Genomic DNA, 17,808 nt, shown 5'->3' with positions numbered 1-17,808 from the left:
AAGCCTCTAATCTTTCTCAGGACTGTCATAACTGCGGTCTCCAGTTTTTGGTCACGTGTTTTACTTCTGACCCATCTCTCAGATCCATAAGTTAAAACTGGTTTGAACACTGTCTTGTATAGAGCTAATTTAGTGTTCCGACTAATTTCTCTCTTATTCCATATGAATTTATTCAATAATAATCATTATCTAAGCAAGCCTGCTATTTGGTGATATTGTAATCTCTTAATGCTTATATGATCAGTTCTATACTAAACTTGACAAGATATTAAAGTAAGAATATAATTTATATTCTTGCTTTAAGCCTTACCCAAGTTTAAGCAAACAGTTTGTGCATGAAAGTATCTTCAGTGACTAGTCTACTTGTATGTAGAGGCTGTTAATATCACATCAAAGTATTAGTGATCCTTCCCAAAATGCATAGTACTATACACATCAGAAAGGTAGGGTACTTTGCTAATATGGGATACTAACACAATTGATATGAAGGCAACAGCCTTTATATATAGACTAGTCATGAATATACTTCACATATGAACTTTATTTGCTTACACTTGTATAAGGAAAAGTTTGTCCTGTTTAATATACTTTATAAGCAAGTGAAAAAACTTCCTACAATGAACTCTCATTATAAGAAACTATAAAAAGTCCCAGTGAACTTCCCATAAGTATAATGCTCTGCTAAAGAAAATTTGTGATTGAAGAGTATTTGCTACAATGAACCCTTCCTGTAGTCCCTATGAGTGATGTTATAGTGAAGTCAAATTCAGTGCTTATATAGCCTTAGCTTTATAAGTACTGCAGTACAATTCTGGCAGCTAATTTTCCAATTGCTAGCTTATCTTCATTTGTTCAGTATTCATTGTAAACTTCACTTGTTTTTCTGCATTTCTCATAGGTCATATAGAGATCTTTATATTTCAGTTTCAGTCAACCCTAAATGACATAAACATATATGCAGGAAGGGAAAAATCATTTTTATGCTGATTTTAAGCTCTTCAACATCTCTTTAATTTCTTTTCACAGTATCTAAATTTGTTGAGTGAGCTATCAATGACAATTCTATTATGTCTGTAAACAACTGCACTGGTTTGCATGATTTGATAGAGGAAACTGGTTTGCATGCTTTACTAGAGGAAAAATCTGAGTTTCCACTTAAAAAAAAAAAAAAAAAAAAAATTGTAAGCTCAGTTTCTTCATAACACCTGACTTAGCCTTGCATTGAAACGGACATAGAAAATTTTCGAAAATGGACATAGAGGAATGGACAAGGGGGATTAGAAATGGTATAGAGTAATCAAAATGCAAAAATTCAGTAATTTAGTCCACTTTATTTTAAATGCCTTATAAATACATAGTTTTGTTGAAAACTACAGTTACCTTAGTATTAGATTCATTGTTTCTTTCCCATTGAGGTAGATGGACTTAGTGAGTTCTGACAGAGAAGTAACTCCAGTTTCTGTGTGGATGAGGAAGCTTCCAACGAATGCAGAACCACGTTGTTTGGTTGTGATGGAGCCGGTTGAAAGAACAACAGCTATTGTTACTTTTAATAGTAAGGTATGTCTAAATCAAACTTTATTTCTTTATTAAATTTATTTCTGTAAAAATGTTCCAGCCTGGTTGACTGAATGGTTAACTTTCTTGCTCTCCAACCAACAAGCTGCCAGTCCAAGTTTCCCCAGAGGCGTGAATGTTTGTAATTGTCTCTAAGTTGAAATGAATTTCATCATCTGGTGTGAGCCCACCAACCACCCTGCTTATTGGAGGCCTGGAGTGGCTTAAAAAAGTTCCATGTTTGCTCTCTAGAGCAGTGTTTCTGGACAGTATAAAAATAAATTGAAAGTACAATAAAGGAATAATTAAAAATGAAGGAAATGTCCTATAAGTTTACAACCTGCCATGGGTAGAAGAAAAACATAATATATAGCTTATTTTTAAAATTTATGTTTTAATTCAATTCTGTTAAAAAGGGTATTTCCATTATAATTATTATATCCTAGAACAGTGCATATGTACTTAAACTTGAATTTTGGGGAACCCCCTCTCGATGTTTTAAATATCATTGATTACTCTACATTACAGAATGTAGACAATTGTGGTGACAACAACAAAAAAAAAAAAAAAAAATTTAATTTTTGTAATTACAATTCCTGTAAGTTAAGCCAACAGATGATCCGTTATAACTGGTAACATGTTAAAATCCACACCTTTCATTGCCCACGGTCTTAGGGATCGATTAATGAGTAATGGTTTTAAACATTTCGAATTGTAAACAAGAAATGATTGTTTAACAAACAACTTAACTCCTTCCAAGCAGTTTCATATAGTCGGGCCTCCCGTAACAGACCAACTAAACTTTTAAGGAATCAGCATAGCACCCTTCTGCTTCCAGGAACCACATGTACATAATATAGAGTGACATGGTCAAATTATATTAAGGTTCTAATAAAATAACTTTAATAAGAGATCATTAATTTGAAAAAAAGAAAAATTAATTCTGGAACTTGGAAGAACTATTTCCTACGAAAGGGATATTTTAGTCCATTACGTCTATTTAAATTCAGACAATGAGCAAGGTTTCACAACTTTCTTTTTATAAGCATTTTAAGAGATAATCACTTTTATGGAGAACGTTAATTTTCTTCCAAAGGATTCTGTGTGGTGGAGATAGCATGTTCTGCAATTGTTCTGGCTCATCATGGAATTTAATGTAGTCTAAATGTTTATCACAATGCACATCTGCCAGTCTACCTGATTGGCCAAAATATGATCATCCACACTAGCAAGGAATTTGATACACCCCAAGTGAATCAAAGTCACTCAAATTTATCTTTTGCAGAGCTTAGAAAAATAGTAATCTTGTTGATTGGGCAGGAGGGCACTTGTAGTCCAACTGATTTAAGTAGTTTAGCTATACCTTCAGAGGCACATTTAACATAAGGAATGGTAACATGATGGACCACCTCTCTATCACCATCACGATGAGAGGCATAGGACAAGGAAACTAACTATTAACGATCTTATTGACATAAAATTTAATAAAACCATTAGCAAGGAAGGTGGACTTGATGTGATTTATTTCCTGAGAGAGGAGCATTTCAATAGAGCAGAGAGAGAGAGAGTCAGCTTGATGTACCAATGTTAATGGTGCCAGATTTTTGACAGTAATGCATAATGGTGTGAAAGAACTTGCATTTTAAGTCCAGTATGTGTTTTCTTTATAAAAACTGAGAAATGAAAACTACCATATGGTTGATGAAGTGAAAGGAGATCCAAAAAGGCAATCTATTTGTTCTCTTCTATCTCAAGAATGAACTGGAGACAATGGTGAAAAGTGTTAATCTTATTGGCTAACTCTTGTAGATCTGTTTGGAAACCATGCTTAATCATGAAAAAATCATTTGCATATCTGTACCATCAGGATGGTTTAGGAAAGATGCTATTAATTATCTATTTCCACGTAGTAGTTAACTAGTGTGGAAGAAAGGGGACTATCTATTGATGTACCCTTGGTTTGTGTAAGGTTTATTTTGGTGTATGTGAAGTCTCCAGAGTGAATCAGAGTCAAACAGCAAGACAGTATCTGCTGGAAAGTTTTGCTTGAGGAGGTCAAGTGTTTCATCTTAAGGAACACTTGTGAATAAAGACAATATCTAAGCTGAAAAGGAGATCACCAGGACAAAGACGGAGCTCTGGTATCTTTGTTTTGAAATGAGAATTATTCTTGATAAATGAAGAGGACTTTTCTTAGAAAGGTCTTGAGCAATTTTGTAGAAAGGAGAGCCAGTGCAGTCTATCACAGGGCATAATGGAATATTTGCTTTGGAAGTTGATACAAACAAGGAGGTAGCACAAAAGTTTTTTCTTGGTTTTCTCATCCCAGCAAGAGACATTTAACAATAAGTGTGTTTAATTTCCTAATCTGGGTAGTCGTGGGAGATCATTAGCAAGATGATGATATGTAGAATAGTCATGTAGTGTGAAGGTTAATTTTCTGTAATATTTATTTCCAACTTGAACTAGTAATGCTTTTCCTGTATCTGCAATACCAAAATTATTGTTTTTCCATAGAGAGAGAGAGAGAGAGAGAGAAAAAGAAAAGACCTTCATTTCTGGGTAAGTCAGAGGAGGAGGCTTGGAGTTGAAAAGGATTTGCTCTGTTTGGAAACAATGGCAGTTATAGTCACATCTGGAGAAATATGTACTTAGCACTTTGTCAACCACCAGAAAAATTTCCATTACTGAAATGACTTTTTATTGCTACCGTGAAATCTGGACTTTTAGAAAGTGCATTTAATTCATTCAGTAGAATGAGGAAATAGAAGAAAATATATTCAGTGAAACATATTTTATATATTTTGGTAGAAATATATTATTATTATATATTAGGCAGATGTTAACAGGTTTTCTTGTCCAGTGTAGACAGAATTTCTGGCACTTCAATCATTTTGTTCTAGGATGTGCATACATGAGGGTGAAGCTTTTCCTTTGTATGAGAAAGTATTCTTGGATTAGCATCAGTTATGATACATTCCCCTGACTTCAGTAAGTATGGCCGTGTTAATTTCCTGAAATAATTTAATAGTTAGTGGGGGGGAAATGCATATCAAGAAAATATAAATAAATCCTTAAACAGAATAGAAAGTAGAGATAGAAGAATAGAAAAATCTGACACTAATTATACAGAAAGAAGTCTAGGAAAATTTTTAAAAAATGAAAAAGATAACAGGCACTTTGAATGACAAAATCAAGAATATAATTGAGGATAAAAAAAAAATATATATATATATATATATATATATATATATATATATCGAGACACTCTAAAGCTATTAATTCCAATGCTGTTGAGTGTCTTCTGATATGCTTTCATACGTGCACAATTATCCTCGTCAGAAGGGAAATGATGACTACTACTACTATTAACTCGGAATTGGGATATGTTAATTTTAATATAAACTGACTAAAAATCCGAGAATTATAACAAATTGAGATTTATTTGAAAATGCAACACACACACACACTCTCTCTCTCTCTAAATGGCAAGAAAACTGTCAGACAAAAAGAGAATGTAAGAGGAAACAAGCACTAGTGAAAAGAACGGCAAGAAAACTTCAGAAAAGTTGTGATAATTATATTAGTAAATTAGAAAAAGAAATATAAATATAGGTGATATAAGTGGACAGATTATTATTATAAACTCTGGAAAGGAACTTTATCTGCAGTATTATTTGGAATATATATATAATCAAATAATGGAGGGTAACAAAGAATTACAAATAGAAAATAATTTTATTTTAGATATCTTACACTTTGAAGATAAATAAGTGAATTTTGGAGTAACTGAGAATACTCTCCTAAAAAACTGTGTTTAAATTGAATTTAATAATAGAACACCATGTCAGCATCTCAAGAAAAAAAAAAAAACTAAAACCATGACACTCAAAAGGAAATGTCCATTCAAACTAAAATAGTTACAGATAGCAAAATAATCGAACAGGTCAATAATTTTAATTCTTTTGCTGTGTAGTAAGTTACAATGATCTATCCATCCCTAACAAATAAACAGATTCTTAGTCTCTAAAGGAAATGAAATGGAGTAATAAAGCATGAATATCAGCATTAGTTGTAAAAAAAACAAAACTAAGCATGCATAATATTTTATCACACCAGCATGATTAGGTATAAGTGAAACATGGAAAGAATATCTGGGTTCTTTCATTTCATTAATCTAGGAAATGACATGAAAGAATACTCAGGAGGTTGAATTACAAACTAAAAGGACAAAGATAAAACACTTGGCTGAGACTGCATAGGCCACCTGGCTTAGATTCATGAAATAAGGAAGAAGAAAAATTTGAATTAACAGTGTTTTTAACCGTTTCATTGTTAGTATGCAGTTTCTGTATGTTCAAGTAGCATGGTTGAATTTAGCTGAGCTTTGCTTGTATACCTTATTTTTAAAATGTGGCAGTTTGAACTTGGCTTAAATCATTGTACACTGGACTATCTTACTGGAGATGGGATTCTTCCATTTTCAGTGAGCTGATCTTCATCAGGAGGAGCACAAAGCATAATCAAAATTACAAATAGTGCAAATTTTCCTTTGTGCTATTTGTAGTTCCTTAGATCCTTAGTTCCTTAATGTATTAATTTTAGATATTTGTGAAATTGAAGTAATGGAAAGAAAGAAGGAGCGAATGAATTATTTTTGAGATAGAAGGACAAGCATTAAAATTGTTTGAGATGGGTAGAACTGTGGATAAAGTTGGAAAACAACTAATTTTATGTCCTAGTGAAGCCGAAGATGTCTCTTGTAAACAATTTTACATTAATATAGTTGCAATAAACTTTTGCTGTTACCATGTGAAAGCAAATCAAATTTTAGAAATAACCAAAGAATTCACCTTCCAGAATTAAGTCAAATATTTACAACTTCATGTTAGATATGATGTGAAGCATCAATCAGAAAGGATTAAAAATATTACTTAATTCTTCCAATATTTTGCCTCAGTCACTGGAATATTTTCAGGGAGATACGAGACTTTGTAACACACACATACAAAAAAAAAAAAAAAAAAAGGCAACATAAAACTAAATGAAACACGTGGACAAAAGACTAGTCCTAACTAGGTGGGGCATACTCTGTGGATATTTGTTAGTGGCCTACGATGTGAACTAAGATCTCGAAATATTAGTGTTTCCCATATTTTGGGAAGTTTAATGCAACCATATTTATTGAAATCAGGCTGATTTCTGAGAGCATGGTGGTCTTTTTCCAATTGATTCAATGAATGAGATGTATAGTTTGTAAGGCCTGATTTGCCATAGTCATAACTGCAGATGTATTTTTTGTGTTCTTCCATGTGGATGATAGCTGATCTTCCTGTCTGTCCATAATAAGCCAACTTGCAGGATCGGGTCACGTTATGTACTCCAGGCATAGAGAGTTGATATTTAGGAGTGTATAAGGAAAGCAAACTTTCGATGGGGCTTGAAAGCTATGCAGAGATTGTGTTTATTTAAGACTGGTTATTTTTCTGAAGTGCCTCAGACATAGGGAACGAATGACGATAGCATTAACAAAATCTTTCTGAAGAGAAGGTCGAGGATTGGGGGAAGGATTGATTATTTTTTTAATGCTATGGGAGCTGTAGCCATCAGAAAAGGTGTGGTGTATATGGTTAGGTTCTGCTGTAAGAGAGGACTCATTGGAACAAAAGTTATAGACTTTATTGGTTAGTGTTTTAATGACTTCATTGAGTGTATTAGTGATACAGCATCTCCATACTTTGACAAGGGGATGAAGAAAGGATGAATATTTTGACTCTTTTAGGCTGGGTGCTAACTTGATATTGTTGGTTTTTAAAAATAGTTTTAAAAAAATGGTCTCTGTGTACTGCATATTCTCATAACTTTATGTTGAAAACACAAAATGCAGGTTTGTCTGTTATACCTACTTTTGTGTGTGTGTGTGTGTTTGTTTCAAGCACATATTGCCATGAAAACTGCTTTTAAAAACTTTTTAAAAAGATGATTCAAGAACTTTATTAGGCCATTTTTGCTATGCTAGACTGGTCTTTAGATCATTCTCTCTCTCTCTCCCTCCCTCCCTACTTTCCCAAGAACAGGCAAGGTGGCCTATAAAAACATGTATTAGATAGGCAATGATTAATACACAAATAAGCTATTGACGGGTGGCAATATGAATTAGGTTGTTGGATTGCACTTCATTCCTGTAGGAAAAAAAAAAAAAAAAGTATTTTCCCATGCCCATTAATTTTAATGCATTGTTTTTAATAATGATATTTGAAATTGTTCTATTTATATAATCATAATATAATATATTTTTGTATCCAGGGTCAACTTTTACACTATGACAACAATTTGGCAACTCTTCATGGATATTTATCACCCCAAGACCTTGAAAATGTCAATATCACAGACTTGATTCCTTCACTTGTCCTTCCTCAGAATACAGCAGCTGAAAAATTACCTCAGGTAAAAATTTGATATAAATACAAATTATTCAGTTAATTTGCATAATGTGATCATGTATTTTCAAATATTTTAATATTTATTAAATATAACCTTAAATATTAAAGATTTGTCAGAAAATTTATACTTTTTTTTTCTTTTAATGTTTGTATTACAGTCGGTTCTTGTCTCATTCCTCCTAGTCACTTTCTGAAGAATGATGGATTTTTGTCTTTTTTTTTTTTTTTTTCCTGAATATAATATAGTGTAGAAGTGATAAAGGTAGGTTTTCGTTCAGGAATACATCTAAGAACAGTTGGTGAAATACCACCAGGACCAGAAACCTTTTTGGTACCCTTATTGTTCAGGATTCCTCTGACTTTCTTGTGGAATACTACAAGTGATGCATTGTTCCAGGTAAAGTTGGATGTAATTTACCTTGCTCATCAGTGTAGGCATTGAATGAGAAGAATGACACTATGAAGCCAATTTTTATTTTTACGTAATATTGCCATTTGGATAAGACAAAAGCAGGTGCACAGAGGGTGAAAATCATGGAGCATATTAGTGTAGATTTTAGTATATTTAGTATTTTATAACATATTTTTATTAAGATATTTCAGCAATAAGTATAAATTTAAAACGGCACAAAAACACACACAAGAAAAGTAATGCTAAAAAGAGCACTGCAGGTGAGAACAAGAAGGCTAGTCCCACTAACAAAGTTATTGGAGTTGTGGAGGAGGTTAATGAAAATGAATTAACCTCCAAAATAGCAAAATTAAAGCAGATAATCAGAGAAATGACACAGGAATTACAAAAAAAGTTGAGAGGCATTAAATGAGCATAGAGAGAAAAAGAAAATTAAGCAGCAAAATAAGCACAGAAACAGGTAAGTCAGGAAGTAACGTAAATCAGATAAGTGACGTTGTTAGTAAAAAGAAAGAAGTTATTTGGTATGGTGACTCTATAATAAAACATGCTATTGATGAGCAAGTTATAACTTACTCATCAATAGCAAGGAGCAAAAATTAAGAATATAAAGGAAGCAATTCAAAAACAGAAAAGAAAAGTAAACGAAATCGTAATTGTAGTAGGTACTAATGACTTAACTAGCGATAATTTCAGTATGAGAGAGAATGTGAAAGGGTTGTTGGAAGACGACATAAGAGTGAGAAAGTGAAAATCGTCACTATTTTACCTCGATACGATAAAAATGAATTAAGAAGAAGGGCTATGATGGCAAACGATTTGATGCGTAGGCTGTGTAGAAGGAATGGATGCAAGTTTTTGAATGTGCGGAGTAAGTTTGAGAGAAGATTGGATTTGTATAAGAGGGATGGCCTACACCTGAATGCATTTGGTATCAGGAGTCTTGAAAAAATTTACTAACTGGCATGAGACCTAACACAGAGACTCAGGGAAACTAAATTATAAAGGGAAGAAATGGTGAGAATGTGAGTGTAAAAGCGACAATGTTAGCAGCATGCCCTGTCACTAGAGAAGAATAGAGATCTGCAAGTTGTCCAACTGTGTCATGCAGACTGCAGACAAGAATATACAAAAGAACATGCAGGTAGATTATTATGTCTGTACACAAATGCTAGGATTATCAGAAACAAAGAGGTAAAGTTTATTGCCTTAGTCAATATGTTGGGACCTCAGATTGTAGGCATTAGTGAGACCTGGCTATCAGAATCAGCCATACTAATTGTTGAAAGTTTATTTTTCATTTGGTTAGACTATAATAAATTTAGTTTAATTCTTTATCCAAGCATGAGCAAACAAAGTTTGCACCTGAAAGTATCTTCAGGACTGGGATAAGGTAGTACAACACCAGGCAACTCATTGCAAAGGTGGAGCAAGCTAACATCACTCCTATCTCAGTATCTCCCATAATGCAAAACACATCTCCTTGCGGATATGTATAATGTTATGCATTAAGGGAAGGGCCACTACCCAGACTAGTTTTGACCTTTATTGAGGTCTCTTCAGTGGGAGCCAGGTCGAGAGTTTGAGATACCAGGCAGAAGCATTAGCAAGGTCATCTCTACCTATAGGAGTTGCCAAAAGGTGTACCACCTTTTTATTAAATTATTCTGGATTTAGAGAAAGATGTTGAAAGTTTATTTTTCACTTGGTTAGACTATAATAAATTTAGTTTAATCCTTAATCCAAGTGTGAGCAAACAAAGTTTCCGCCTGAAAGTATCTTCAGGACTGGAGTAAGGTAGTACAACACCGGGCAACTCATTGCAAAGGTGGAGCAAGCTAACATCTCTTCTATCTCAGTATCTCCCATAATGCAAAACATATCTCCTTGCGGATATGTATAATGTTATGCATTAAGGGAAGGGCCACTACCCAGACTAGTTTCAATCTTTATTGAGGTCTCTTCAGTGGGAGCCAGGCCCAGAGTTGGAGATACCAGGCAGAAGCATTAGCAAGGTCATCTCTACCTATAGGAGTTGCCAAAAGGTGTGCCACCTTTTTATTAAATTATTCTGGATTTAGAGAAAGATGTTGAAAGTTTATATTTCACCTGAAGAGACCTCAATAAATTTCGAAACTAGTCAGAGTAGTGGCCCTTCCTTTAATGCATAGCATTATACATATCTGCAAGGAGATGTGCTTTGCATTATGGGAGATACCGAGATAGGAGTGATGTTAGCTTGCTCCACCTTTGCAACGAGTTTCCCGGTGTTGTACTACTTTACCCCAGTCCTGAAGATACTTTCAGGCGTAAACTTTGTTTGCTCATGCTTGGATAAAGGATTAAACTAAATTTATTATAGTCTAACCAAGTGAAAAATAAACTTTCAACATCTTTCTCTAAATCCAGAATAATTTAATAAAAAGGTGGCACACCTTTTGGCAACTCCTATAGGTAGAGATAACCTTGCTAATGCTTCTGCCTGGTATCTTCAACGCTGGGCCTGGCTCCCACTGAAGAGACCTCAATAAAGGTCGAAACTAGTCTGGGTAGGTAGTGGCCCTTCCCTTAATGCATAACATTATACATATCTGCAAGGAGATGTGTTTTGCATTATGGGAGATACTGAGATAGGAGTGATATTAGCTTGCAACGAGGTGCCCAGTGTTGTACTACCTTACCCCAGTCCTGAAGATACTTTCAGGTGCAAACTTTGTTTGCTCACGCTTGGATAAAGGATTAAACTAAATTTATTAAAGACATACTAACTTGTATCGAATCTAAAGGGTACACTATTTTTAGGAAGGAGAGGAGGTCGTGCTGCTAATGATATCAGATGACTTGAATCCAGTTAGAGTTGAGACCTATGATTGTAGTACTACTGCAATCAGTATTTATATGAAATAACAGTATTTCATGTGGCAGTGAGATTGAAGCCATCTAGTGTGCTGTGGAATCTAACAAGATCAATTACATAGAAGGGTGTTGTTACAGACCTGGATCAGTTGCTAGTGATGAAGAAATGCATCGTCAAATATACAAGATGAGCACGAAAAGAGTAATCAGTGAGGTGGAATCTAACAAGATCAGTTACATAGAAGGGTGTTGTCACAGACCTGGATCAGTTGCTAGTGATGGAGGGCAAAAAGAGTAATCATAATGGGATACTTTAATTATCGAAATATTGATTGGGTAGCAGTAGAACCTCATGAGAAGAATGGAAATGCATTTATTGAGCTGTTGCAGCACAATTTCCTCAAGCAGCATGTGACAGAAGGAACCCGAGGTCAAAGAGTGTTAATTTGATTATAGTGTCAGGGAGCGTTTCAGTTAAAGATGTAACTATTCTGCCTCTGGTTGGTGATAGTGTTCATGTGGTACTCACTTGGGAAGTGATTAAGTTTATGAATGTTCAATTCTTAAAAGGTTATATTGCTGGTTGGGTAGAATATTGGCAGTGCATGGGAAGCATTTAAACAGTACTTAAATGATGCGATGTCAGAGTTTGTGTTCCGAGGGTAGGAGTCCAGTGGATGTGTAATCTTATTAATCAAGAGGTTCGTAAGAAAAGGATGATGGGGAAGGAATACCGTGTGCATAAGGATGATGTGCATTATGAAAATTATAAGCAATTACAGGCTAAAATAGTCACATCTGTTGTATGGAAAGAAGTCTGAGTATGACAAGAAACTGGCTCTGCGTGCTAAAGACACCCCACAAGAATTCTATCAATATGCTGCAAGTAAAAGAAAGAATGAATATGAAAGAATAACTCTTCTAAATGCAGATGGCATAAGGGTTACAGATGCAGAACAGGTTGTTCAACTAATGAGGCCCATTTTTTTAAAAGCTATCAACCTGATGTATGCGACATTAAGCTCACTGCTTCCTCACTGGATGAAAAAACTCAAGTGTATGAGAAAGAGGTATTAGAACTGTTGCACAAATTGAATAAGAATTCAGCATAGGGACTGATGGGATATCAGCACGTGTGCTAAAAGAGTGTTCAATGAACTGGCTGTTCCTTTGACCAGGCTGTTTAATATGAGTCTCAGAACAGGGAAGATTCTGCATTAATGAAAGAATGTATGGTATGCATTGCATAAGGGTGGTGCAAAGACCAATGTATCCAACTATCGATCAATTAGTATCTCAAGTGTAGCAGTGAAAATTTTGGAAAAATTGGTTAGGGTTTGCATTCAGAAATGGGTTGACAATGCATCTCTACTTTGCAACATGGGTTCACTAAGGCCAGGTCATGTTTTAGCAACTTGCTCACATCCTATAACAATATTACTAGACAAGGGGAATGTCTACATCATGATACTTTTGGATTTTGGTAAGGCTTTTGACAGAATACAGCATGGTAGACTGTTGCATAAATTGGAGAATATGGGTTTTGGTTATAGAATAGATAAGAGGATGGCTGATAGATATCAAAAAGTGGTATTTGGGTGATGTGAGTCTGCAAAATTTAAGGTAACCAGTGGTGTACCAGAAGAATCAGTGCTTGGTCCACTGTTATTCAGTCTGTACATTATTGATATTGGGAAGGATTTGACAGGCGACATAAATCTATTTGCTGATGATGTAAAGATAGGTAGGGTAATCAGGAATGCTGCTGATATCCAGTACTTGCAGAATGATTTGAATAGGCTGGAACTGTGGGCATGGGAAAATGGATGTCAGTTCAATGTCAGTAAAAGTAAAGTCATTCACTTTGGCATGATTAGATATCCAATTTCATATTATATCTGTGGGATTGTGCTTAATGAAACTGATGAGGCTATGGATCTTGTAGTGTTAGTAGATAGGAAGTTGAAATTCAGGGCCATGTAGCAAAGGTTGCAAATATAACTCAAAAGATAATTCAGTGCTGTAACGAACATTCACATGTAAAGATAAGGATGTCATTTTGCCTCTTTACAAAGTCTTGATAAGACCTCACTTGGACTATTGTGTGCAAGTGTGGTCTCTTGGTTTCCGTTGTGATTCTGATATATTGGAGAGAGAGAGAGAGAGCATGCAAAGGAGAGTGTTAAAATTGATATCAGGATTATGGAATACTGATTATGAAGACAGATCAAGAATTTGCAGACTGTAGACACAGAGAAAGGATGCAGGAGAAAGAAGGGTGATATGATTGAGACTTACAAACTTCTGAAAGCATCATACAGGATTTCAACTGATGGAATTTTTCAATTTATGGAGTGTGGGGAAACGACAAGAGGATATTCTTGGAAGGCGAGAATGAATGACTCTAAGGGGTTCAGGGCTAGATTTTTCTCTCATAGGATAGTGCGTAGTGCGTTGGTCATTCACAATGCAAGCATTGTGAATGACCTAAGAATAAGTATGATAGCTGGTGTGTGTGTAGTATGTGGCCTCCCTCAATGAGTCCCTGACTCCCTGGAGGTCTTTCTTAATAATAATAAATGAATGATTAACACAAAAGAATATAGTTTTGAAGACAAATTGTCTGAATGGATAGTGTTTCTCTTCTTCTACAGATAGGTTATGAGTTGGAATCTCACTAAGATCTTGATGTTTGTGAATATTTAAGTGGGAGGCAAATGTTTCATCATCGTGGGACTACCACAGTGATTGTTGAAGACCTGAAGTGACTTGAAAATGTTTGTTTATCGAGCCCTAGTTAATATACATCAGTAACCAGTATTGTGAATGATAGTTCCGAATGTTGTTTATTTTAGTCAGCTAGTTTACTTGACTACTTTAGCACTCATTTAGGTTGCAACTCAGCCCTTACTATATACAGTATATGCTCTAGTATTTCTAGAGTATTAAGCTACAGCATCTCTGATTTTGGTGAAATCAGTTTCATTGTCAATATTTACTGTCACATTTTATGCCTTAATGTAACTTCATATATATGTGTGTGTGTGTGTACAGTTGACCCTTGAACAACGTGTGGGTTAGGAACGCCAACCTTCTGTATTTTTCAAATATCTGCATATAACTTTTGACTCCCCAAAAACTTAGCTACTGTTGACCGGAAGCCTTACTGATAACATAAAACACTCATTACTTAAATTAAGGGGATATTAAATCCCACATAGTTTTAAAACCGAATGAGAAACTCAAAGATTGGAATCAGAGAGTTTCTTGCCGAATATAGTAAACTATAAAGTATCGGCGACACTAGCGTTAGCAAATGCAAGTGATCCTAGTCCGTAGTACAATACCGGACGACTCGTTGCAAAGGTGGAGGAAGTTCAGATCGCTATGCTTAGGTATTTTTCATAATGTAAAAACACATTTCCTAGGAAATGTATGCTGTTATTACATTATGGAGGGAGGTCACTACCCAGACTGGTTTCAGCCTTTTTTGAGGCTTCATCAGTGAGTAGCTCCATAATGTATCCCTCTATAATGTAATAACAGCATACATTTCCTAGGAAATGTGTTTTTACATTATGGAAAATACCTAAGAATAGCGATCTGAACTTCCTCCACCTTTGCAATGAGTCGTCCGGTATTGTACTACGTACTAGGATCACTTGCATTTGCTAACGCTAGTGTCGCCGATACTTTATAGTTTACTATATTCGGCAAGAAACTCTCTGATTCCAATCTTTGAATTTCTCATTCGGTTTTAAAACTATGTGGGATTTAATATCCCCTTAATTTAAGTAATGTTTTCATTGCCGAAATGAAGCTTATTAGCTCTTTATACTTAAATAAAACACTCAATTAATACATATTTTGTATGGAAGCTAGAGAAGAGAAAATATTATCAAAGAAAACCATAAGGAAGTGAAAATACATTTACAGTACTGTATTGTATTTATCAATACCGTATGTTTGTCGTCTGTTTACAGGATGAATCATGTCTGTCAGTACCTACATCAATAGTGTCTTATACAATGCAAAATACTGTAGATGTAATATGTATTATAATAAATGTAGTTTAATCCTTTATCCAAGTGTGAGCAAACAAAATTTGCACCTGAAAGTATCTTCAGGACTGGGGTAAGGTAGTGCAACTCGTTGCAAAGGTGGAGCAAGCTAACATCACTCCTATCTCTGTATCTCCAATAATGCAAAACACATCTCCTTGCAGATATGTATAATGTTATTGCATTAAGGGAAGGGCCACTACCCAGACTAGTTTCAACCTTTTTGAGGTCTCTTCAGTGGGAGCCAGGCCAAAGTAGAGATACCAGGCAGAAGCATTAGCAAGGTTATCTCTACCTATAGGAGTTGCCAAAAGGTGTGCCACCTTTTTATTAAATTACTCTGGATTTAGAGAAAGATGTTGAAAGTTTATTTTTCACTTGGTTAGACTATAATAAATTTAGTTTAATCCTTTATCCAAGTGTGAGCAAACAAAGTTTGCGCTGGAAAGTATCTTCAGGACTAGGGTAAGGTAGTTCAACACCAGACAACTTGTTGCAAAGGTGGAGCAAGCTAACATCATATGTAATATGTATGTATTACTAATACATAATATGTATTACTAATACTAGACATCACTGATACTAATACATATTATGTATTACTAATACTAGACATCAAAAATGAATAGACAATGTGAAAAAGAAATTCATAAATGCTATATTTTTGAAGTCCAATGAAGTCTTCTAAGAAGGCGAAACTAGTTGTGTGTTCAAATAATAAACACTTTTTTCTATTTTGGTATCTTGACTTCTAGTCATTAAATTTCTTTTGTTATGTCATATAGTCGAGTAAATCATTTGTCTCAAATATATATATATATACATATTACTCTAAATTCACTCTTTGATAAATGTGATTTTGAATTCTTTAAGTGAAAAAGGGTATATGTTGTTTTGTTCTTTCTCTTCTCTAGGAAGTTCGAAAGCAGCAAGCAACTGGACGTACACGAGATGGTGCTACCTTTCCCCTGAGCATTCTTATTGAACCAGTATATCTTCTTGATGATGCATCACAAGTAGAAAACAACTCTCGATGCACTGGTATATATATATACGTGCTTTTGTTTGTATGTATGTGTATCCCTCTATATTACATTTTCATAGTAGTGATTATATGATGACCACATAATCTTCCCTCTCTATGCTATTACTGTTATGCTTGTATGGAAATAGTGACACAATAGCTGGAAATCAAATTATCCTGCAACGAAAGATTTCAACATAATCTTAAGTATGAAATTATGATTTTTGGTGTGGTTTTGAGTGTATTATGATGAAAAATAAAACTGAAGTATTCCTGCCAGAATCATTCATTGTGTTCACATTAAAATTACGTTCACTGTTAATGTTTATTGACATTATTCTTGCTGTTTTTTAATGCAGAGGGAATTCATTTGAGTGGAGGTGAATGAATGCTATGAAAAATCACAAGAATACTGATAACAGTATCTTGAAAAACACTTGAAAAATATCACAATGAAATTTAAACAACAAAACTGAACATATGATAGAAGAAAATAGTAAACAGTGTAAATGATGTAATGCTGCAAGTATGATTGAGGAGCAAAAATCTCTGAGAAAGATATAACTAATTAGATTACAAGAGAAGCTTTGGGTTCCTCTTTAAAAATGTTAAATCCTTCTGCCCGTTACTAATTGTAGACATAATAAATGCAAACAGTATAAGGCAAATGTTATTTTGAACAGTTGCTGTATACTGTTTGCATTCAATTGTTATCCCCATTTATTTACCCCCATTGAGAAATCAGCTGAAGTTTTCTATATTTCCTGCTGATATACATAGTTTTGGTATTTTGCTGATTTTCATGCCAAATTTGTTCTGTTATTCAGTTTAGTTGGAGAATTTTGGAAACTTGCACTAGATGTGTTTAGGACTAAAATATCATGTGTATTAAGCAGCAAACTAAGCTTGAAATCTAAAATTCTAATATCAAGTTACTGTCACTTTCTTTCATAATGCGATCCATAGAAATAATGAATAAGAGTGAACACAGCATAGTGTGCATCCTTGTCTTACACCTGATTTTACATCAATCTATCCTCTTCTGTTTCCTTCTATTCTAACTGGTGACTTTCCAATGTATTGCTCTGTATAGTGTTTATTTAACCCATACAATTGTGGCATTTTGAAAAGCATTTCTCTGGGCACCTAGTTGTATGAAATCAGATCTTGACAAACCTCTGTTTGGTCTGAACTGAGCTTGTTCTTCTCCAAGTTCCCCTACTACTATTTTTCTTATCCTCTTCTGGAGTTTACTTGCCTTGCATAAATCTTCTCCAGAACATTTAGTAGAGAAATTTCTCTGATTCTCACATTCAACTTTATTTCTCTTTTTTTATAGATGAGAACTATGAGAGCTCTACTCCAATCATCCTGGAATTCGACTCTGTGACCAGGCTTTGTGTATTTCGCACTGCAACTGCTATAAAACTTATATCTCCATATTTCAGCATTTCC

At 34.5% G+C, this 17,808-nt stretch overlaps 1 protein-coding gene across 4 annotated transcripts in view; it reads left to right on the top strand.

The window, feature by feature from the left end:
* Positions 1-17,808, top strand: part of Pask (PAS domain containing serine/threonine kinase) — a 401,386-nt gene that overhangs the window by 140,535 nt on the left and 243,043 nt on the right. For 3 of the 4 annotated variants that reach the window (XM_090411081.1, XM_090411082.1, XM_090411083.1), the window contains 3 exons: positions 1,420-1,560; positions 7,864-8,004; positions 16,244-16,370. In XM_090411081.1, the coding sequence (XP_090267207.1) occupies positions 1,420-1,560; positions 7,864-8,004; positions 16,244-16,370 (409 nt within the window). Of the gene's footprint in view, positions 1-1,415; positions 1,561-7,863; positions 8,005-16,243; positions 16,371-17,808 lie in introns of all 4 variants that reach the window. The other variant, XM_090411084.1, reaches the window with a different exon arrangement.

Source organism: Typopeltis vanoorti, chromosome 21 (assembly GCF_054136105.1).
Source record: "Typopeltis vanoorti isolate ZY-2024b chromosome 21, IOZ_Tvanoo_1.0, whole genome shotgun sequence".
In the NCBI taxonomy this organism is placed as follows: domain Eukaryota; kingdom Metazoa; phylum Arthropoda; class Arachnida; order Uropygi; family Thelyphonidae; genus Typopeltis; species Typopeltis vanoorti.
The sequence above is the reverse complement of the archived record's forward strand: the minus strand, read 5'-3'. Positions and strand labels throughout refer to the sequence as shown.